The 24,660-nt window shown below is 39.9% G+C and overlaps 2 protein-coding genes across 2 annotated transcripts in view; one reads left to right on the plus strand and one right to left on the minus strand.

The window, feature by feature from the left end:
* Positions 1-5,852, minus strand: part of LOC103473173 (hyaluronan and proteoglycan link protein 1-like) — a 31,175-nt gene extending 25,323 nt beyond the window's left edge. The window contains exon 1 of the mRNA XM_008423177.2: positions 5,567-5,852. The gene's annotated coding sequence lies outside the window, so the exon portion shown is untranslated. The remainder of the gene's footprint in view (positions 1-5,566) is intronic.
* An 8,814-nt stretch (positions 5,853-14,666) lies between these two features.
* cetn3 (centrin 3) lies at positions 14,667-19,132 on the plus strand. Its single transcript, XM_008423178.2, has 5 exons — positions 14,667-14,829; positions 16,487-16,622; positions 17,491-17,605; positions 18,370-18,561; positions 18,644-19,132. The coding sequence occupies exons 1-5, from the start codon at positions 14,813-14,815 to the stop codon at positions 18,685-18,687; spliced, it is 504 nt and encodes a 167-aa protein (XP_008421400.1). The 5' UTR covers positions 14,667-14,812; the 3' UTR covers positions 18,688-19,132.
* The last annotated feature ends 5,528 nt before the right edge of the window (positions 19,133-24,660 follow it).

The following is a 24,660-nucleotide window of genomic DNA, read 5'->3' on the forward strand; positions in this document are numbered from 1 at the left end:
GAAGAACTGGTTAAAGCCACACTGATGGGGAACGGGCATTACTGGCTTCCTTTGCTCAGATTTAAAGTAAGTCAAACATGGTCCAGTGCTGTGGTTTGTTTTCTGATTAGTCCAGAAGCATCATTTCTGACTGGATTCTCTAACGCTATCAGTCTTTTAATATTGTCAGTTAGTGTCCAGCTTCAAACTCTGTCTATAGCTCATGGTTTCAGCACTGCTGGTACTGACCAGAGATCAGGTGGTCAAGCTTGTTTAAAATAGTGAATAAATTAGGTTAATATTAGGCTAAATCCAACAGAGGAACATACATTCATTGGAAGAAACATTTATAGTGACACAACTGACTTAAGTCATCTCCATGGCTGCAAATCATTATTTTATGAAATTAGAAAAGAACTGGTTCAAGCACCAGTTCTGGTAAAGTACTGGAATGTTATATGTTGAAAAACCCATAACTAGAGCAGTTCCAGGACTTTTTCATTGTAGAAAGAGTGGCAGATGGATTGCTCTAAGTACCCGAACAACTTAACTAGACTAGGTAGACTTTACCCACAATAGATGATCTCTCAACATGTCATGTCAGAATTCTCTGTTCATTTTTGATGGGCCCACAAGTCTACGTGTAACAGATACAAACACGTTTTTTTAAACTCATTTTCTAAAGTATCTGCCAAATAATGCTTTTCAAAAGACATTTGTGATTTGTATTTCCATAATGGGACATCTCTTCTGACTCAGCAGACCAGGAACGAGACAAATGTGGAAGATTTTGTAAGATAGGAATGCTTGAAAAAATGCAGTGGTCTAGGGTGAGACATAATGAAACAATGCCTGTTGAATCACGTGAAGTTTAAACGAGTGTGAAAGTATTGTTTTGGAGATGATGCTTCTAAACTTCTCCAGCCTTTAACAGAATGTCTCCTCAGTCTCTGCTAAAGCTAATTGACCGGTTTGTGACCAGGACTCTTCCAAGGAATTATTTTTACTAAGCTACAAGTACACTAAGGTACATTTTTAAAACAAAAACATCCTTTTTATGATCTCACTCCAAACTCTTTCATTGCACTTACAAACAGTTCCTGCTTGAGAGCAGAAATTTTGAGAATAAAACCTCAAATTTGGTCAGTTCTGTTCAGTCTGTCATCCGTTCTTTTTTAAAATTATTTTTATGTTTTATTATTATTAAAGGAATAACCTCACTCAGTAACAATCCCATGCAAAATAGTGAGAGTGAGTGACTGTGATGTCACAACCCCTTTCTGGGTGTGATTGTTTTGCTTAGAGAGCTCACTGCAGATGATAACTAATCAGCTGGATTCAGCTACACATTATTCTGAGAACTGCATAAAGTACACATGTTAACATGTCCAGAATTGGAAGGCAGAGTTAAGAAAACAGTAAGGGATGTACCGATCGAGATATTTTGTCTTCAGTAATAATTAGAGCCATTTCACATAAAGTACTAATATTAAGTATTAGTTTTAAAGTTTTTTTTTTTTTTTCGACTCTCACAGAGTCGAAGCGACTTGATGTTTCACAAATTGTGCTTCATTTCTTCATGTTTACACCCATATAAAACATGTTTTTGCCCAATATATGTCGCAAGATAAGATAAAAGCAACAGAAGATTTGTAGCACACACTCACACAACACAAGTACAATAATGTTATAAAAATTATCAAGTATGAGAGTGAGGTATCAGCATGTATGAGACTGAGCTATTCAGTCTTGCATGAGGCTCCTTTAGTTTTTACACCATCACTTTTCTTTCCTGTTTTAACTGAAATATTTCCATTTGAACAAAACCTAAAATAATGTTAGACAGCTAGCACAGCAACAGGTAGGAAGGCACTAGTGTTGCTCCATATAACCAGAGATAGCTCACTATGGTTACATTCACACAGGAGGCTAATGAGACCCAAATCTAATTTTTGTACCCATATGTGACCTATATCTAACTTTTTCATGGCAGTCTGAAAGGCCCAACTCCAGTCTATTCACCCTTCATTCACATGAGACGTGTCATAATTCGGCAGTAATTCGGCAGTAATTATGAGACGTGTCATAATTCGGCTGGTATTGCCGACGTGTCATAATTCGGCAATACCAGATGCAATAAAACCGGATGCTAACAATGGCTGAAAATTACTTATGAAAGCAGTCTGCCTCAATGTAACGCATCGCATTTCATCCCAATCCCAGTCCAATCCAAATCCTGATCCCAATCCCACCACTCCTGGTCCAACTCCACCTCAAAACAAAAGCTGCAGTCAGTGTTCCACAAAAGGCCGTTTATACTAGTTATGGTTTCTTTTTATAAACTTCCTTCGTCTCGTCATGATCGTGTAACAATACTGTCGGCTCCCATTGCTGAATATCTTCAAATTCAGCAATGGGAGCTGAATTTGAAGCTCCCATTCAATGACTGCATCGTGTATGGATGCCATCGTCCGTAGACAACAGCATTCGCTATTGCTTCTGTGAACAGAGTGCTGCTGTGCAGCATCAACATTATTCTGCACAATGCGGATCGCTTTGGTGGTCGTAAACCTTTCACATCTGATTGATATCACATCATTCACTAGTATTGTCTAAAAAATTGGAATCCAGCAAAAAATTTTAATTGAGCATTAAGACCTGCTGTATGAACTTTTGCTACTTTCCATGGCATCTCATGAAGGAACTGCACGCCAGAGCAGTTTTGAAATCATCACGGTTTAAAACTCAGTAATCCAACATACTGGTAACCAGACCATACTGTCTTCTCACTGTTTCTCTGATGCTGCGATTAATCCCTCATGGGGATCAACTGAGGTAGTCATAAATTGCTGCCTTTGTATATCTGAGGTGATCTGGACTTGTTCCTGTCAATTCCTCATCTTACTAGAACAAACAAAACTCTGAATATAAATTCAATTAGTTTGACTAGAAAATTTTAATCTTGAAAATGTGTATTTAGAATGTGTATTCCCTATTGAAAATATGGAAAGAAAATATTTATATAATTTGTTCCAGCTCTTACCACTACATCTCTGGCAAAACATACATAAAAATGTAATTTATCTTGTATTATAACATTGCTTATAGCTTTGTATGGTGATATATAGATGAAACAATACAGTTTTTGGATGGACTAATAGGGAAGAAAGACCGTATTCTCCATCCAAGAAAACTCACCAAAAACCTAAAACAACAACACATTTTGGCATTATTGGCATTCCACACAAAACGGCCTCAATGCACTGGGAGAAATTTCATCACTAAATCTGGACATAATAAACCAGTTCAGTTGCTTCTACCTTTGCTTCAAAGTGTGAGACAGCGAGAGACAGCTTTCCTTCGATGATGCTGTGCAAAGACACTTTACACTTTTTCTAACGTTGCACATTGCACACCCCGCTTTGATGGTGAGCTTTGCACACAATTCACAGAAGAAGCAGGGAAACCGTGCAAGTAGCTGCAGCACATGGACCACACTCTAACACAACAAAGCTGGGTTGCGAGAGGAGCTCAGTGTTCTGGCTCAGGTTCTGGATTCCTCACTTGCAAACAACATCGTAGGAATTTGTATTCCTATTTGAGGAAAATTGCTGTCTCATAAAACATTTGTAGCTGGAAAAATCTGTATTCCGATGCATACATATTCATATATATTGTATCTCCTTTCCTGCTTGTGCATGCTCTGCAGTGTGAGATCCAGCAGTCTGATGGACATCCATACAGCTCTTTTTTTTATTAATGAGGAATTGATCAAGTGTGTTGTGACGTTAAGCAGTGGCATCCGTCAAACAACTGAAATCTTAAAAACTGGAGTAAAATATTTGACTCTGGGAGTTGTAAACGGTACTGAAAACCAATGTCCACCACCTTGAGGTCAGATTTAGAGTTTCCTCTAAAGTGTGTTGCTTCACCTGACTTGCTTTCAGATTAACTTGTTTTCGGCATTGCAGATTTTTTTACAACCAAGAAGAACCCCATCTGTTCCATCAGGTTGTATAACGGCATTAAACTGAAGTCGACAACAGGGATTGTAAATGGATGCAGTAAGTTTCTCCGATCCCAATCATTCAAAAATGCCTTGATTGAGACCCCAAGGCCAAACTTGCGATCATGTTGGGACACCACAATGATGTAAAGAAGGAATCCTGATCCTAAATAAAATAATCTACACCACAAACTTACAGTTTTCCTTTTAGATTATAAATTTTATGTGGTCTGTCTGCTAAAAGATAAAGTAATCTAATAGAACTGTTTGTACGTTTATTACAGTACCTCTGAGTTCAACTCTCAGAAAGCTCTACATGTCCAGCAGCAACCGTAGAACCTGACATTTAAGATCTTTGTTTTACATTTTTACAACTCAATTGAACAAATGTGTCCAAACACTACCTTTGTCAACGCAGCAACCATTTTACTGTAAATCAATACACAATGTGAATTGTTGCTGCTCTATGCTGTGTATCATCAGTAAGAAACAAAAGGAAAAACTTATGGTTTGCTCCCGCTGGTTTTTAAAGAATCTTGTGAACCTATCAGCCATTTTCTACAATACAAACAACCCACTGAAATCTCCTGGACCTGGAGATAACACAACCCCCCTCTGCAGGAACCTTGGGGCGTAAAATTATCTACGATTCTCTGGTGCTTCCTGCAGAGGTTCCTGTTCTCAGGGAAAACACTCTAACAAAGAAAACACACCTCTGAATACTTTTAATGGTGCGTGTAATCAACGTTAACCATCCAAGTGGAAAAAACTTGTGTAGTGTTGATTTTATTTGCATTTAATTTTACTGCCATGACTGGAAGTTGTAGAAAATGAATCAGAGACATTCTCTACTGCGCTGTCATTCGGAAAAAGGACAATGCACAATGCCTGGTCCCATAGATGTATTCTCCTGAGTCCGCCCCTGCATGCTCACAGTGTTGCAAGGTGATGGAAACATCCAGATAAGTGGCTCCTTGTGAATAAGACTTAGCTAAAGCAAACAGAACAGCTCATTCTGTTTCCAGTACTAACATTTCCAACAAGAACTCAAACAAACACTCAAGACGTTCCAGGCTTTTAAGAAATTCTCTTATTTACCTCATCTGAAGATTAATACAGAAAAAAACAGGCTAACAACATTACGGTTTGAAACTCTTTGATACGCTTTGGTAAAAGTTTATGTTTGTTTCAATCAACAGAAATGAAAATTTTGAATCAGAATGTGTAATACACAATGAATATTGGCAGCTGACGATTTAAATAAGTTAATTCACTGATTAACCACGTGGTGTATATAGAAATTGTACATGTTAATGTAAACTAACAGCTTCCTGTCATCTTTAATACCAAATATTTTTATAATCAACTTGATAAAGATAATGTTACAGAATATTACTTAATTAAAAAAAGTACTTTCAGCTAGACAGTCTTTCTTAAAAACACAGCAGTGCACCTTCTTATATTTATAATACAAACTCTGTTCATGATGTTAAATTTTGCGTATATCCGTCAACACACCGATGCTTTTTGGCGCATCTTATTTTGTTATAATAATCAGAGTAATAAAGAGGAGCACTTCACCTGGACTTTTGCGCTGTGTTGCGGCTCAGGTCAAAACTCTCCGGCGGTCAGAAGGAACACTGGGGGCGCAGGACGACTGCGCCCGGTGAGGGCAGGAAAACCAGGCGGTGCGGATGTTTCCTGTCCAATTGCGGCTCCGCTGTGTGATGGCACAGCGGCGCGCGCTCCTTCTGGTGAGTGTGTGCGTGTCGAGTCGCCTGCGCTGCGCGTGCAGGTGAGAGCGACACCTCGCTTTGATTTCTCTCTGTCGTGGAGATCTACATCCACGCGCTCTGAGGTGGGTTTCTAGGCTCTTGGTTATTGTGACACTTTTCAACCAACAGGGGAGGCGCCCCTAATGTTGCTCAATGTGCTGTTAACTTGATTTAGAGACCCTACCACCACCACCACCCTCCTCCCCCAAAAGCCCTTGTGTCAACAGTGCTCCCCACTCCGTTAAACATTTTATTTCAAGAATATACATCAGCTTCAAAACATCAAATTTAAGCTGCAGTATGTGATTTTTTTATTATTATTTATTTTAACTGTCACTAAAGCTGCTCGTCCATTGATAACATTGTCTAAATTGAAATTATGAAAATTAATTTGCTAAGTTAAAAAAAAAACTCGTTTGGGGGTTTTTGGTTCAGGTAATGAAAGAGGGGGAAGAAGGCAAAGGTCATCGAGGCGGGACTCGAACTTGTGACAACTGCGTGTAGGACTAATAGTGCGTTCACACCGAGTGTGTTTTTGTATCAAAAAAGTTTGATGCATGTGCACTTTGAAGTCAGACGCTTGACATTTTGCTATAAACGTGTGTCAGATGCATCAAATTCGCTCAAGACGGGGGTTGAGAGGAGACTCCTTGGTATACGTGTCCTTCAGACTCTCCCACCGTCTCCTCCGTATTTTGTCTAAATAAATACATTTATTTAACGTTTGTTATTGTACCCAGAAGCCTGAGTACCCAGACAAAACCCATTTACTTGGAGAGAACATGCAAGCTAGTCTAGGCAGAAAGACCCCAGATTTGAATTGAAGATCTTCTCGCTGTAAACAGCAGTGCTACCAACTGCAGGACCAAACAGCCAAATCTGTAGTCAATGTAAACTTTACCTGGGTTTGATTATTTTACATCATAAAATAATGTTTGAAGCAGACAGTAATTTCAGTTGTTAGTTTTTAACTATTTACATCAAGTTTATTCTTGCCATTTGGAGTCAGACAGAAATGCTAGTGAACATCATGTCAACCAGTGACATGCTCTGCTGTTTGGCCCAGTTATAAAGTTCCTCATTTGTGTAACTTTCTGTACACACCATGGGTTTACCTCACCAAATGGAGATGCAGGGCACAGGCTGGAGACATGTTAATTTATACAAGCTAATTTTATTGACTTTTTCTTTACAATTCAGTGGTGTTTATACGTCTTGCAGCAGTGTCCTGTCCAGCAGTTGGCTTTCTAGGTAGCACCAAGAACCGGCTCTATGCTTCACCTCAATTCCTTTCCGTGTACGACTCCATCAGTATGGGACTGATTTAAATGGGTCCCAGATTGAGCCCATCTGTGGTTTATGTGCGAGTCCTGTCATTAGGCTGATGAGGAACAGTTCCTGGGTGTCTCCTTACAGATAAACCACATGGTGTGGGCAATATTTCATAGCAGTCACATCCAGGAATCTCCCCAAAGCATCTGATGACAGTGACACGCTAATAGCTGGTACTTGAGTGGTACTTGAGTGTGATGTTCACCAACAATCCCAGCAGTGGAGAATGCCATACTTGTGTGTTTGTTGTGTGTGTTTAAGATATAATGATGACAGGGGAGTTGAAAGGAAGATGAATGTTTTTATAGAAAAAGGAGAGCTATGAGGCTCAAGCACCTGCAGATAGCTATTATGCTTCATGACAAGAGCACAATGAAGAACACAAAGGAAATAGGCATTTAAACTCAACTTTACAACGTCATTGTCTTTGAGGAGAAAGAAATAAACTTTATGTCAAAAACAGTTCAACACTTTGAGAGAATAGTACGGTTGGGACATAATTTGGTCCAAATTAGACCCAGAGATGGTTATTTTAGCAGTTTGGGTGTCAGGGGACAAAGTACTGACTGTCCCAGTTTTTCTAGTGTTTCTTAAGAACTGACTTATTTTATGCACAATGTACAAATGACAGGAAGAAATTACAAAATATTAACAATCATGAATGTAATTGAAGCAGCTATAGTTTCTGACAATCAGTCAAAAGACTGACCGGGAAACAGAGAAGGTCTCTTGTTTGTTTTACACAGCACTACCAGCACTCCATGGGGCTGACTTTGGGTTTGCATGAAGCCAAGTTGTTATATCACACAAGTGGTCATCATATGGGGCCTACTCTTAGCAGGGTGTCCTCACACGCCTACTGATTCCAACATGCTATCCGACTTTCACCTGCACTGACTGGTTCTTCTTCGACGTCATTCCAGGCAGTGTCCTCGTTGGGGAGTTGACTTGTGAAAGGCCAAGGTGACTAGTGTCTCATTCACCGTACTGAAAAACTTTCTTGTGAAATGTCAATAGGGTAAAGTGGATCCTTTTCTGAATAGGGAGCTAATAACGACCTCACACATGCTGTTTTATGAACAATCCCCGAACAATTCTAATTCCCGTAGAGCCGAATGAAAGCAGAAGTACCTCCAGATGCTGTGAGAACTATAAAACTCTTTCAAGGTCTGAAAGCAACAGTTTAAAATGTTACTGACCAAATAAGAAATAAGACCTGGAACCACTTCTATAATTCACTAAAAACTTAGTTGATTGCCACATTCCTTTGATTTTGAGGCACTAGTTTGAATTTGATAAGGAAAGAAGAAGTGAGTGTCTGAAGTTCTGTGACACAATAATAGACTCTCACTGATATAACACTTTACATAATGAGCTATAAATGAGCATTAAATAAACCACATAAGAATTCATACAAAATCTAGTAAAAAAATAAAAATAAAATAATGATATTTTTGATTCATTTAATGTGGGTTAAACCAAACCCGTTGCCTGTTTACACGTCTTCCTGCCACTGAAGCTGCAACAGCTCTCTCTCACATGTGCAGAGGGACGTCAGACAGGGGGTCTTTGTGCTGGTTCAGGGTGGAGTTCAGTGGAATTTGGTTAAAAAGACATGAGTGAACACAAACACTGTGACTTCAACAAGCTGCAGCCCCACCTAAACCCACCTTAATTACGCCTAGTAGCCATTCACAATTCATGATATGAAAGAGCTCAGTGAACATGAAGTACTTCAGGGTTTCTATGTGTCTCTTACTTCCTCCTTTATCAGTTATTTAATTGGACTCTGATTGAATCTAAAAAAAATTACAATATTGTGAAAAGTTCAAAGTTTTTTGTTACATATTTTGGAAAATAAAACTCAAATATGATATAGATTCATTACATAGAGTGAAATATTTAAATCAGGGGTGTCCAAAGTGGGTCCTCTAGCTCCGGCATCCTGCACATTTTAGATCTCTCCCTGCTGGTGTAACAACCTCTTCAGCTTGTCAATCTTCCTCTTAGGCCTCTAATGAGCCATCATTTGATCCAGGTGTGTTAAACCAGGGAGTGACCTAAAACATGCAGGATGCCGGCCCTCCAGGACCGACTTTGGACACCCCTGATTTAAATCCTTCATTTTTTTGTTATTTAGGTGATTTTGGTTTATCACCTAAAATGTATCACCTGGATTTCAGCAGTGCAATACTGAAATCCACCACTGTTAATGTATTTCCCTGTTTTATGCTGTCAAATTAATATTTGTGGTGTGACAAAGACTCCCTTGAAGTGGCACAGAAAGATCCTCTTATTATTGCAAAACTTCACTTGTACATGCCTGTCATCAGAACCTTCAGCACCTTCCTGAACACGTCAAACTGATGGGCCAATGATGCCATTTGTTATGAACAATTAGGCAGAATTGATTATTGTAATTTTCTTCTACTACTGGGCATTGTGTTATTTCTGATTTTTTTGCAAATATACATGATATCACAGTTAAATCATGTTGAAAGAAATCTGAAAGAAGAAAGCAGTTTTGACATAATTTACAGGTAATGTGTTTATAATTGTGTGGGTCACATTTCTAGCTTTTCTGCTCTCTTTGTATTTTGAGGGAAGTCCTTCAGGACATCAGTCCACTTCAGTTAACCAGATTGAATGTTGGTGACAAAAATATCTGGGTCCTTCTTAAAGAAGTAAACATTGGCTTGGGTGCAGAATCAACTCTGAAGGTAGTTTATCGACTAATTGTTAAAATTTTACCAGGATCCAAAAAATAGATTTACTTGCTGTTACATGTATCACTCTTGGCCTCGTGGTCAGACCACTTACCATTTACTCTCATCCCTGTCAGGAACTTCGAAGCACAAAATGATAGGAGATCTCTCGGCCTTGGCGTTTACGAGGGACTGCATCAAGTTGATGTTGACTATCCTTCAGAAAGTGCAGGACAAGAGCCCTGTAAAGTATCCCACAGTGAGGCAGCTGACCTGTTTGGACCGTAGAAAGATGTTCTCTTATCCAGAATGGTGCCAGGGAAAGATGAGAAATCTTGTGCAGAAGTTTCTGCATGATAAGCAGCTGTCAGGAGGTGTCTCAGCCGGTATGAAAGAATAGAACAGTTTAAGTTTTCTTTCCTCATTCATTACAATATCTGTCTCTAAGTGTTAAATAAGCTAGGAGTGATGTAAATGCCATCATAACAAGTGTTAGATATCCAGAAAACACATTATCAGCATGAATTAGAAAATAAACACTTTGCATTTTTTTTATTAATTTGGGTTGTCTTTGTACTGTTTCTTGTGATTACACAACAGTTTTGCAATTTCTTATCCATTGAGGCTAGAAATGACACCTTCCTCTCCTACCAACCATCTCATACAGTTGATGTCTTCCTCCATTGGGCTTCCCAGAGCAAATGCTACGCTGAGTTATGGGAGTTTTGCAAGAAGCTTCTTCGCTTATTGCATGGCCAGGCAACAGTGGAGAGAGACTTCTCAATAAACAAAGAGGTTGAAACGTGCAACATGCAAGAAGAAACGTCATCCAGCGTATTGTGTTAATTGTGACGTTTGTCTTAAATTTAATTTCAGTTGGTTTTAAAAAAGTCTTAAATTTAACTTGCCTTAAGCTGTAGGAACCCTGAGTTGTGTCATGTGAGCCTATTAAAACCATGTTATTCTTGTGAGGTTGATTTATTTCAGCCACAGTGTAATGATGCCACACTTGTGTGTACAATAAACAGCCATCACTGGGGGAGAGCAAGATTTTCACCTGACAGCAAAATGGATGGGTTGGACAGCACGCTGATACATGAGTGTCTTGAAAACTCAGAAACATTGGGAGAGGAGCTGATAAATCAAGTTCCGTGTCTATTTTCAGACACTTCAGGACGTACACATTTGATAGAATATGATGTGGATGTATAGATTTTGCTATATGCTAAACTTTTACAGAGTAAACCTGGAGAAGCACAAGTACTTGGATGGAGAAGTGGCTTATATGCTTGATTGCAGAGCTGAGTATGTCCAGCTGGGCATCACCATTCATTCTGGGTTCCTAAATCTGACAACACCCCTCGTTTTTGCCCAGATTTTTGCAAACGTAATGCAGTGACAAAACCATACCGTTTCCTGTTGCCAAAAGGGATGATCGCGTTGGATCCTTTTGACTTTGTTAATAAATTTGGTCAGGTGCCATTAACAAAGCGTGCAGGCGAGGTGTCTGCGTCCTCTACAGACTTGTAGTCTTATACAGTAAAGCTGTTTGGCCTAATAAATGCACCCGTGGTATTTCAAAGATTAATGAACAGAGTGGTTGGTGACGTCTGGTTGTGCGGTCTACTTGGACAACGGTGATGTGTTCTGACACGTGGGAAGAGCACATGGAGCGCATCCAGGACCTTTTCATTCGTTTGGCAATGTTGACAGTCAATCTTGCCAAATGTGAGTTTGGAAGGGCGGCTGTTAACCTGTTTAGGTGGTGTGGTTGGCCAAGGTGAGGTCTACAGTACATTGTTAAATTGAAGGTTCAGGCAGTAGAGCAGTTTCCTGTTCCAGGTATGAAGAAGAAGCTTATGCGTTTTCTTGGACTGGTGGGATATTAAAGATGTTTTTGTCTAAACTTCTCATCGGTGGTGGTGCCTTTAACAAATTTACTGTGTAAAGATTTCAAGTTTGACTGGTCTCTCCTTTGTCAACAGGCTTTTGAGCAGGTGAAAATGCTCCTCTGTGCTGCTCCTGTGTTAAACATCTTAAACACCCATTTCAGCTTTACATGGACGCGGCTCGGGAGCTGTTCTTACACTTATGGGTGATCTAGGTTATTGGTAAGCTGGTGAGCTATTTTTCCAAAAGTTCAGTAAGCATCAGTTAAACTACTCTGTGATGGAGAAGGAGATGTTTGCTTTGATCCTAGCCCTGAAATATTTCGATAGTTATTTAAGTGGTGTCGCTAACATTGTGGTGTATATGGATCATAACCCGTTGACATTCCTGGCCTCTCTAAAATGTCCAAATCAGCGTTTGGTTTGTTGGTCATTGTTCTTTCAGTCCTACAATTTGACATTCACATTAAAGGACTGCGACAGACTGGTGACCTGTCCAGGGTGACCCCGCCTCTTGCCCGAGACATTCGATGGAGATAGGCAGCAACCCTCCCATCTCCACTAGGGACAAGGGTGTTGCAAAATGGATGGATGGATATATTAAAGGAAGCAATAATATTGTCGCTGATACTCCAGTTTTGTAGTCTATTTGCCTTTTGTGAACATTTTTCCCTCTTTGTTTGCTTTTTCTGTTCCTTATAGATCTTCTGAGTGCACCAGGTGCCGGTCTGGACAGTGAACTGAGGAGGAGATTACCTGTACACTAAACATCAGTTTGGCTAAGTCTAATCAATGGAAAAGAACAAAATGTTAATGGTGGCTGGGTTTGCTTACACATTGTGGTTAACTGTGCTTCAGTTAAGGTCTTGGAGATGGACGGCGCTTTCACGTGTCCACCTGGACCATACATTGGGAGGACTCATTCCATTCACAGAGTACTGGAATCAGAGCCAGAGCCACAGAGATGCGCAGATGGCGTGGGGCACATCAGTCGTTTGACATGGTGTGGGACTCAGTCGTGTGGGAGCCGGTTCAGATGGACTACTCCTGATCAGACCTGGGAGCACGAGCTGGGAGCCATCCGGTCAATGACTGAGGGAGATCTGTGCCTGACGACCAACCAGACAGAGGGGTTGCGGTCATCTGAGCTAGGTCATAGCAGTATTCTAAACAGAAATGTCCTGCTTCTGAAAAGACCTTCCTTCTGGCTCTGATTGGTTGTTTTTAATTGGAAATGGTGCATTTCTTCAGATGGCAATAAACGCACTGAAAGGAGGTTAGAGGAGATACATTTTTTTCACATATTATCTGTCTCATACCATACTGTCACGACATGGCCACAGTTTTAACAACTATGCAAAAAATTAAAAGTTACATACTGCAGCTTTAAAGTGTTGTGATTTAATAAAACATGCCCTGGAACTGTAATGATTCAGAGTTTTGTCAAATGGCGTCCATTATTTGATCAACTTAACTCAGAGATTCATGGAATATAGAACAAAGCCGTTCAGTCCTGGACACAATGTGGAGACCAGCTTGTGAAAAGACTGAATCAGTCTTCTGTAAGAAGTAAAACACTTAATGCTTTTTGAAAAAAGGTCTTCGCCTATTTGCCCCCCTCCACTTCTCCCTCCTCTCTGCTCACCTCCGTTACAACCACATGTACCGACTTGTATGCATGTACATAACATGAGCTGAATATAGAACGCTCTGTTTTGCTCCACATGTGTGCAGGGGGCACGCTCTCATGTGGCTTTCTAAGAAAGCAGCCTCTGTGCAGCTTACGGATGCTGGAGAAGGTAAATATGTCCTCCAATTCCCTCATCAGCACCTCCCTACTGGTAGATGGAATTGGCCTGGAAAGGAGGCATAAAAGAGGAGCTCTGTTTGAGAGGCAGAGGTCGGATCGATAGGAGAGCTGATTAGAGATCAAAATCAGGCCTAGACTGAGCCTCTGGAGTTTACTTTTAATAAGCAGCAGCTTTTGTTCTCTTTTCATCACGCATTATTTCAGAGAAAGGAATAGATGTTATCGCCATTTGTTATTTCACACAAGAGAAAGAGATCCCGACATCATTGTTTATGAAATAACAAAGTCTCCTGACTTCACTAACATAAAGATCACCATTTTGTGTCGAAATGTTTGTTTGGATTGTAAGCAGAGACACATTCAGTAGGATGTGGGGCCCCAGGCTCGAGTAAGTTTGGATGGACAAATATACTTAAATGTCCTCCATACATGCAATCTACAATATAGTTCAGGATGTGTGAACTGCAGATTGCTAAGCCTTGTTCAAACGAAAAATAATGAAACATTCTTTGTATTTGTCTGTTTTAAAAGTTTCTATTTAAACATGTCATGACATTTCTGGTGCCATGTTTATACATGGCCTTCATTCACACAAAGATAAAAAAACCCTGAAAGGTTTAAATAACAATGAAAGGCATGTCTATGATGATGTAGGGCTGCTGAAAAATACACCAAAACGATTGCCATTATTTTATGCTTGATGTGGTCAAGGTTTATGTTTGCGTGACATCATTGGTTTCAGATAGTTGTGTATTGGTCAATTCAAAACTACAATAAATTAAAACACTTAATAGTGACACGGGCTTATATGCTTTATTCCTGAACAGTAGCAAGACATCAACTTATTTAAAAATACATTTAATGAACCCAGAGGAAAATGGTGCAATGGTGCACATGCAAGCCTGTGCTGATGTCCACTTCTGATTCTAGACATGAAGATGAACAAACACTTAATCACGAAAGAGGAAAATACAACCTTACGTGTTATATTATGTGAGTATAACCATCATTTTTCTCCTGGACTAGGTTGGACTCTACTCTTTATGGTAGGTTCAATGGAATTTATGTCATAAAGAACTGTAGTGACCGGGTAAGTCAGAAGATGGAGCTAATGCTACTAAAAGAGCGCCACCGGGGCAAGAAGAAGAACGACAGCGCAATCAGGAAGCGCCTAGCTGCTGCCTAGCAACCAGCGACCAATGTGATTCATGAACGTGAGCGCGGATAAAAGGATTTATTGTTGTGTTGATTAGAGCAGCGCTAACTGTGTGTTTGACTGTAAAGTTCTGTTTTTAGACATTGAAACTAAAACCAGAATGAGTCTGTCTGCAAGGTAAGCTGCTATGCCCCCGCTACTCCTGCTCTCTACCAGGGCACAGTCACTTTGAAGGCGATAAACTTGCCTGGTCCGACCGGGTTAGCAGTTAGCATTTTGGCTTCCATCATCGCTCTCTGCCGAGGTTTGTTTTCAGGGGCAGTGCACTGCCGCTGCAGCTGGGGTCGGATCAATGTACTCAGCAGACGTGTTAGAGGATAGTAATCAGTTACTGCTATTCGTATTTAATCTGGTATCAGACATTTTTAGAAAAGTAATATCTAAACTGAAATCAAAACAACATGCTTACTTTGAGAATTCTTGGGGACTCTTAAAAAAACAGAAATATTAAATACTTTTTAGAACTGAGGAGAGTTTAAATTTAAACAGAACCATAGAATAGCTTATTTATGTGCGTCACAATACATCTGGAACAGAACTCGATTCTTAGTTTGTAACTAATTAAAACCTGACAATTCAGTTCAGTAAAAATAATACATAAGATAAATCAAAATGATTTTTAACAAAAATGTTATCCTATGATCTACAATGTCAAGAGAAAGATACTTGACTTTACCTTTTTCCAACGAGTGGTTATTGACACAAAGCCACAAATGAGGCTGACTGTCGAAACATGTTCACGGAAGGTTCAGTGGGAGGAAAAAGTGTAGTTGGAAAATGGAAATAGAATTGTATTATGTGAGAAAATGAAATCTTAATTATCCTAATTTGTTGTGATCATGGAAATTCCTTGGAGACAGCTACATGTCATTAAAAATGGCAATAACAAAGATGACACCAAAAGTGATTTAAAAAAAATGATATTTTAGGGTGGCATTTGTGCTTTCCTAGCTTGTACATGAAAACTGCAGAGTGCAGAACTTGAATTTAGTACTTTAGTACTGATAAAGTAGAAGTAAAGATCAGGTTTTTTTCCTGCCGATACGGATCACCCATGAGGGCCGATCACCGATACTGATCACCGATACCGATCACCGATACCGATCACATAATGTTTTTTTTTTTTTCATCATAAACACTACCGGTTACATTATGTGGAAAAAGGAACCATGAATTCACCTTAATTTAGCCAAAAACCAGCGTCTTACATCGTAGCTCGAAGACTTTTGCGGGTTATTTGTTTAGCTTTCTGACCGTCATGCTAATCCGGGTGAGTGTTTGTAGCTGTGCCCTGCTTTATCTGCTATCTGATCCTCCATATGTCTTTTTTACTGCAGTGAGCCTCAATGTAGCCAAATTCCGTATGGCATTGTTTTTATGCCATATTAGATTCGTCGTGTTGATGCATTTTGACGTGCTTAAATTTTCTGCCGCAACGCTCAAACTTCCCCATTCGCTCAGTGCGTTATAGTTCCACATCGCTTAGGATTTGTTGCTGCACATTTGCACAGTGTGAAGGAAAGAAGAGACCAGCTGCACAGGCAGGCTGCTGCGAAATGAAAAGCAGGTGATCGGTTTGTGTGATCGGCAACAAGAGACCGTTATCGGTGATCACCGATCATACACTTTTTCACGGAAATTGGCCGATTATGATCGGTGGCCGATCGATCGGCACACCTCTAGTAAAGATACACTTATGCAATATTCTATCATGCATTCCCTTGGGTAACTTTTTTTGATTTATTGTAAAAAAATTTATTTTGTTTCTTAACAGAACTGAGCTCGGAGGGGACAAACGCAAACGCAAGTGGAGGAGAGAGCTCACCGAAGAGCAGAAGCATGAAATTAAAGAAGCATTTGATTTATTTGACACGGACAAAGATAAAGAGATAGATTACCATGAGCTGAAGGTGAGTGGGGGGTGGGGGAACAGCTAAATATGTGTCATAAAAACCATGAAATATGTCATGAAAGCTATGGGATATCTCACAAAAGACATGACCTAAGTTTTTATGACACATACCACGGCATGATTTGTGACATGGCATGTCACAAAAGCCGTGGCACATGTCACAAAAGCTATGGAATGTGTCACAAAAGCCGTGTTATGCCACTATAGTTGTGTTATGTTACAAAAGTCATGGAATATGTTACAGAATCCATGACCTGTGTGACAAAACCTATGGTATGTGTCACAGAAGCCAAGACATATGCCACAAAAGCCGTAGCATGTGCCACAAAAGACATGGTCATATGGCACAAATACCTTTGTGACATCCCACGGCTTTTGTGACATATGAATGTAACAAAAGCTGTTATGTCGCAAAATCCATGGCATATGTCACAAAGACCATGGGGTGTGCCACAAAAGTAATTTTATATGTCACAAAACTGTTATGTCAAAAAAAACATGGTGAAAATGTGGTACGAAGCGCCACTGCCAGGATTTGGGTTTGCCATCTCTCAGGAAAAGTGTGTTTGAGGAAGACATGCTTATTAAGAGTAAACAGTATTTTACTGTATTCATAAATGTTATATTAGTAAAAAAAAAAAAAAAAGATTTGAATGTTATTATAGCCTGCCCTAATCTGAAATGTTAAAGAAACAACTATTACACAAATTTTTATTTACATTTTTTTGTATTAATTTGTGTAATATTTTCGTAATGGTCATTAATACATTATTAATACGAGCATCAACTGCTAGTACTGGCACAGCATTACATTCATGTTCCATTCAACACTTAATTCTATTAATTGTCTAAGGTATAATCCCCAGGTGGCAATGCGAGCGCTTGGGTTTGAAGTAAAGAAAGTGGACGTTCTGAAGATCCTGAAGGACTACGATCGGGAGGGCAGCGGCAAGATCACGTTTGAGGACTTCAATGAAGTGGGTAAGGTGACGCGGCGGGCAACTGCGGTGATAGTAGCTGTGTTTCCATTAAAAATAAAATTACCCAAATTCTAATTCTGAAAATAAATTTGCTTTATGGAAACATACCATGTTTGAAAAATCTCACTTTTCTCGATAAAAAGTTGTTGAGAAAAACAGCCATTTCAGAATAGATGTATTTTGTAAAACTGCCATGGAAACACTTTTTTTTTTTTTTTCGCATCAAACAAGTCACGTGATCAGCAGCCGGATGTTACTACTGGTTAAAACAACAAAGAAGAAGACAGGAAGTAGTACTAAGATGAAGGTTTGTTTTTGTTTTTCCAGACAATCTGCAGCCGGCTCCAGCAGAGCTCTCACAGGTTTACATAGTTTATCAAAAGTTGTGTGTCACTCCAACTTGTTGAATCCATCACAGACTACAATTTCCCCAAAATAGCGTATATGTAGCCGCTCCCAAGTAGGCGGGGCTTGTCACTACAACGCCTGAATAAGACGCCTACGTCTGTGATGATCTGATAGATGAGCATTAACCCCTTGGCTGAATTATGAATATATCTTTTTAATGATTTATTGCGTGAACAAACTTATTCACGTGTGATTTTAATTTCAATTTCTTATTCAATGGAAACACAGCAATTGCAAAATTGTGTTGTTGTTTTTTTCTCCCCAACATCAGCAGAATATAGACAAAGACTTGCGCACATTGGTAATGAAAACGCAGCTACAGAGACTCGTTTAAACACGTTCTGTTGCCGACCACAGTGACCGACCGCATCATGGAGCGGGACCCCAAGGAGGAGATCATGAAGGCCTTCAGGCTATTTGACGACGATGAGTCGGGGAAGATCAGCCTGAGGAACCTGAGACGAGTCGCTCGGGAGCTCGGTGAAAACATCAGCGACGAGGAGCTGCGCAGCATGATCGACGTGTTCGACACCGACGGAGACGGAGAGAGTACGTCAGGCTCCGCTTTTCTTACATTCTCAGCTGATTTGACAAACAGGAAAGTGTTGATGAGCTGGCTTTACTTTTTCAGTCAACCAGGAGGAGTTCCTCGCCATTATGACCAAAGACTCCTGAGGAATCGCTGACTGGCAGAAGCTAAAGGACATCCAGCTATTCCTTTGTGGCTCTGAAGTGAGCTAAACTCATTCATTGAACTGGAGTCTTTTTATTTATTTATTTTTCATTTTAGTTTTGATTTAGCTTTATTTATTACCTGGCAGCGATGGCGGTAAAGATCAGTTTACTCCTGCATATGCATGATGCTGTTTTTTCATCTGGACTGATCTTCGTTTTTATCACACTTGGTTCAAAATAAAAAGATGTAAAGAGGGAACTGTTAAGATCTGTGGGTTTGTTGTTTCATCTGACTTGGAAAAAGTTAGTTAAGTTAGCAGATCATTTCTAAAAACGGTTACATTTCATATTTTTCAGTTACTGCTTATGTTTGTCAGGAACAAGTTTTTGTGATATTTTCTTTATTAAGACCTGACTCTTATTAAAATCTTACTTGCTTTGCAAATGTGCTCTGCTTCATATTTAAAACCAGAAATCCTGCTAGTGAGCCGGAAAATGATTGACTGATTAATGTTGGAAAATTACCCATAACTCCCTGCAGGTTTCCACTAGCCTGTAAGATTTGAATTTGTCCAGTTATCATCTGTTGAGTTTTTTATTTTTCCTTCCTGTTTAAATGTGCTCATCTGTATTTCAGTGGGAAGTTCCATTTTCCAACAATGTTTTTTACATTTAAACATTTCAACAACAAAAAAATAGAGACACCCAGATGTGGGAAAAGATTTAAAATTTGTTTTATATCACCACCTAGTGTTCACACGATGTACAGTATATATCTCTTTCTCTCACAAGGCGAATGTGATGAAAATTCAACAACTATCAAGTATTCGCCAAAACCTCTGGCAGAGTATTAAACTATACATACAGTAAAACCCAAAAGTCTTCACACCCCTGGTGGATTTAGATTTAAAACTTTTCTTTGAACTGTGGGGTTGGACAAATCTCCCCAATACAACAATAGGGGAAAAAAAGGGGTACATAATTTCGAGACTAATCTCAGAAAATTTCTAGAAAAAAGTATAAATGAGTTTCAAAAGTCAAAACTTTTTCAGTTTTGAAACTCAGAACATTTGAAAAGTTGAAAATTTTCACCTTTTGAAACAGAAATTTATTTGTTTTTTCTAGGAAATGTCTGCGTTTAATCTGAAAATGTAAGTTCTTTGTACTCCTTATACATTTTATACAGTATTTTGCAAGAAAACAGCAGCCAGTAAAAGTGAATAAGTTGGATGCAGATTCAATGTGGCCCACCGCCAACTGAGCGCTCCACCTGAACACAGCGCTGCTGTTGGTATGGCAACTAACTGACCTGGTCAGACAGATTTAGATCTTCAGACTCACTGATTTATTATGTACAGCAGCATCATAGTGCACTGTTGACTGTCTCAAACTTGCTTTACCGTAGCTGTCCACTAGATGGGGCTGTTTGTTATAGAACAACAGAAACGTTCAGAGGGAAGTTTCTCCTCTCTGACCCTTTTAGACGGTACCTGTCGTCCTCTACATGGTTAATTATTGTATATTTTATAAATTCATCAACATTTTGTGTGATTTGTAATTAATTTTTGCATTGCTATGTATATTAAATCTGTCATCCATCATGTATTTGAATGATTTCTGCTCTATGATGTGTCTTAAGGATTCCAGGAAAATTAGCTGGGTGTAAAGTCCAGCTAATGGGGAACCTAAACAATAAACAACAACAATAATATACCAATAATATCTGTCTCTCTCTCACCCTCTGTGGGTGGTCTGTTTCATCCTCTGAGCTCAGGTCCTCTACCAGAGACCTGGGAGCTTGAGGGTTCTGCGCAGTATCTTGGCTGTGCCTAGAACTGCACATTTCTGGACTGAGATGTCTGATGTTGTTCCTGGGATCTGTTTGAGCCACTGCTCCAGTTTGGGGGTGACTGCCCCGAGGGCCCCGATGACCACAGGCACCACTGTGGTCTTCACCTTCCAGGTCTTTTCCAGTTCCTCCCTGAGGCCCTGGTACTTCTCCAATTTCTCATGCTCCTTTTTCCTGATGTTGTADTCACTTGGTATTGCTACATCCACCACAACGGCTTTCCTCTGTTCTTTATCCACCACCACAATGTCCGGTTGGTTCGCCATTACCATCTTGTCTGTCTGGATCTGGAAGTCCCACAGGATCTTAGCTCGGTCATTCTGCCAGCATCTTGCACCCTGCTGTAATGTGCTGGACTGTCTCAGGGGCCTCCTTGCACAACCTACACCTTGGGTCTTGYCTGGTGTGGTAGATCTGAGCCYCTATTGCTCTGGTGTTTAGGGCCTGTTCCTGTGCAGCCAAGATGAGAGCCTCTGTGCTGTCCTTGAGTCCTGCTTTCTCCAGCCATTGGTAGGATTTCCTGATATCAGCCACGTCAGTTATTTGTCGGTGGTACATCCCATGTAGGGGCTTGTCCTCCCATCATGGTACCTCCAGCACCTCATCCTCTGTTCCACATTGTCTGAGACATTCGCTGAGCACATCGTCTGTTGAGGCTTTGTCCTTGATGTATTTATGGATCTTGGATGTTTCATCCTGGACAGTGGCTCTCACACTCACTAGTCCTCTGCCTCCTTCCTTACGGCTCGTGTTCAGTCTCAGGGTGCTGGATTTGGGGTGGAACCCTCCATGCATGGTTAGTAGCTTCCGAGTCTTAACATCCATGTTCTTTATCTCCTCCATATACACTGCTCAAAAAAATAAAGGGAACACTTAAACAACACAATATAACTCCAAGTAAATCAAACTTTTGTGAAATCAAACTGTCCACTTAGGAAGCAACACTGATTGACCCGACGAGGGTCCCCGTTGTCAATCAGTGTTGCTTCCTAAGTGGACAGTTTGATTTCACAGAAGTTTGATTTACTTGGAGTTATATTGTGTTATTTAAGTCTTCCCTTTATTTTTTTGAGCAGTGTATATATATATATATTCAGTATCTCAGAAAATTATAGCTCATTGAAAGTTGAGTGGAAGGGAAAAGGGAAAAAGTGTGATGGGGAAATATGCGACAGTTAACTGCAGCCTTGAGAGGATTATCAAGCAAATTGTATTTTAGAATTTGGGTGAACTCAGTTCATCGAGAGCTAACAGGCACAGAGGAACTGAGTAAAGCACATCATGCTGCTGACAAGCTTTATAGAGATGCTGATTTTATTTAGCACCAATCATCACTGCTTCACTTCATTAACCATGTTGTTGCTGTTCTTGATTGGCCAGTAAACTCTTTTGACCTTTAACCCCATAGAGAATCTCTATGCTGTTTAAAGAGGAAGATGAGAGAATCCAGACCCAACAATGAAGATGACCTGAAGACAGCTGTCAAGACAAAGCAGCCGGTACAGAACCACAGGCTGATCTCCTCCATGCTACGCCGCAGGAGCCCCAGCCGAGCATGGAGTACATCATTTGCGGAAACCTGACACCTCTCTTTAAAGACATTTTTTAAATATGTATTTTTTTTATTTTGGTTTGCATTATCTGTGAACCATGATTATCAAAATGACAAGACATAAGGGCTTGAAATATTTCACTCATTGTGTTATGAATCTATGAATAATTTGTGAAATGAGTGACAAAAACATGAAGCTTTTTATGGAATTCTTCTTTTTCGAGCTGTGCTTGTAGTTCCTCTGTTCCTCTCTGGAAGCTTTTACCTGAAACCCTGATGAACACAAACTCTTCATCAGCTCCATCTGGACGGAAAACATCAGTCAGCACAACTGTTAATAATCCTTATCAACTATCTCTTTAAAATTAGCATTCTCATTGCCTCTTTTTATTGTTCAAACGAAAATCTCCATATGACATTTCTTGCCTTGATTTGAACTCTCTGACCTCTGAAGAAGAGCCGCTGTCTGTTTGCTGTTCCTGTCTGCTGATGTCCAGAAGGCTCACTAGCCCGGTACCTTCTGGTAAAAACCTCCATCAACCACACAATGGCAGCACTGAGCTAAGACTAACCACTGTATTGTTTTTTTTATGGTCCTGCTAACATAAAAGGTGTTGAAATTAAAGTTACGCAGCAGAGAATCATCAAGCAGTGTGTGTGCTCCTGTGTGTGCATGTGTCTGTATGTGCTCATTCAGGCTGAAGATCAGAACAAATGTGTGTTCATCAGAGCCAGCATCTGCTCTTTAGTGTGGGGATCATGACTCGCCCTTGCTCTGGCACATGTCTGACTGTCGGCCCCTGAACCAGGGCAGCACACACTCCAGAAATAACTCAACCCAGTTCCTCCCCGGTTACAACCCCAACACCCGCTCTGTTTGCTTTCTGCTGTGAATCTACACAAACACATCCGTACTTGTTTCCAGAAGTCTGTGTGCCTGAGTGTTAAGAAAATGGATGAGGACACATTTCAGAAGGAAAGAAGTAACCTGGAAGAGGATAAATACATTTCTTAACCATAAAACTACTCAAATATCAAATATGTGGAAGGCAATACTGTAAATGGGTACCTTCATAGTGCTACTGTAGACATGTTTGTGTGAAAAGGTTATGATGCCAATCAGCAGAAAATCACATCTGGAGTCTTCAGACTAAATGAAGAAAGGCAGGCATATAATGGTATTTTATTTTAATTTGAAAGCTGTTAGAAATATGTTCTCTATACCATGAGGATGCACAATTAAAACAATGGAGTATTTTTTCAACCTAACGTTGACTCTGCAGTTTCCTTCCAACTTTTGCTGCCACCATTGAGCATACTAGCATCAGCGCCACCTGGAGGAGAATGGAGAACTGCTTTGTATGGACAGCTGATGTAAACTGCTTGTGTATGGAAATACGAATCAATTTCACATCAGTTCACAAGGCTAATAAATAGATTTATAAACATGAAAATGAAGGATATTATATCTATAATTTCAGAGTGTTTTAGTTTTATAAATGCACAATATTTAGTCATTGTTTTCTCCAGTTAAATCCTGTTATTTCAGCTAACATTTTTTTTCTCAATTTCAGTTTTCGTTGGTTTTAGTTAGTAACCTTGGTTCTGATTCTTCTCTCAATGAATACAATAGTTCTAAAAACTTTCTGGTACTGGAACAACTCAATCTTCCATTATTCCAATCTATACCCTCTCAGAGAGCTGGAGTAGACAGATTGTAGAGCAGTGTACCTCTCCCCTCCCACAAATGTTGCTCTGAGGTTATCATACCATCAGAGATTCATGCCGGCCTCTGCTTAGTGAAATGAGAAGGTGACAGCATGTACATCTGACCCAGCAACTAACTTTGCAGGTCATTAGTCAGCATGCACCACCACATTTCACACTATGTTATATTTTTTTCTTCTTTGTTAGTTTAATGTTATATTGTTCCTGCTTTTCTGTTACATTGTGAAGACAGCAGATCTGAGGAGGTGGTTCTCACCGTGGATCAGAACCTTCTGCTTGAAGCTTCCATCAAACAGAATTGTGTTTCTGTCACCCTGGACAGAAATGAGATGTGCTGATAATTAATCTTGACATCTGAAACAATAAATCAGATCTGCAGTTACCCAGAATCCCCTAGTCCCTGGTCTATTGGGAGCATGCAGGAAAAGAGAAATGCTACTGATGAGTAGAGTCAGAGTTCTGCTGGTGAGTTCAGCTGTCAATCATTAGGCACAGCTATGTCAGCCATGTGTCGACACTTAACCTTTGACCCTGACCGAGACACTTGGACATGAGGCATGTTCAGTTTGATCTCAACAGGAAACTATTTTCAGATATACAGAAAAAGATTTTAAAAGATTATGTATATATTCAGCTGAGCTGGATCCTGATAGAGAATGTAGCTGCAGATTAGGGTGGAGTTGTGAACGATGTTGTCGATAATCTGCACTGTTTTAGAGCTGTAGTATGTAGTGTGTAGTATGTAGTCTGTAGTGTGTAGTCTGTAGTATGTAGTGTGTAGTATCTAGTGTGTAGTATGTAGTATGTAGCCTGTAGTGTGTAGTCTGTAGTATGTAGTGTGTAG

Source organism: Poecilia reticulata, linkage group LG12 (genome assembly GCF_000633615.1).
Source record: "Poecilia reticulata strain Guanapo linkage group LG12, Guppy_female_1.0+MT, whole genome shotgun sequence".
NCBI lineage: Eukaryota > Metazoa > Chordata > Actinopteri > Cyprinodontiformes > Poeciliidae > Poecilia > Poecilia reticulata.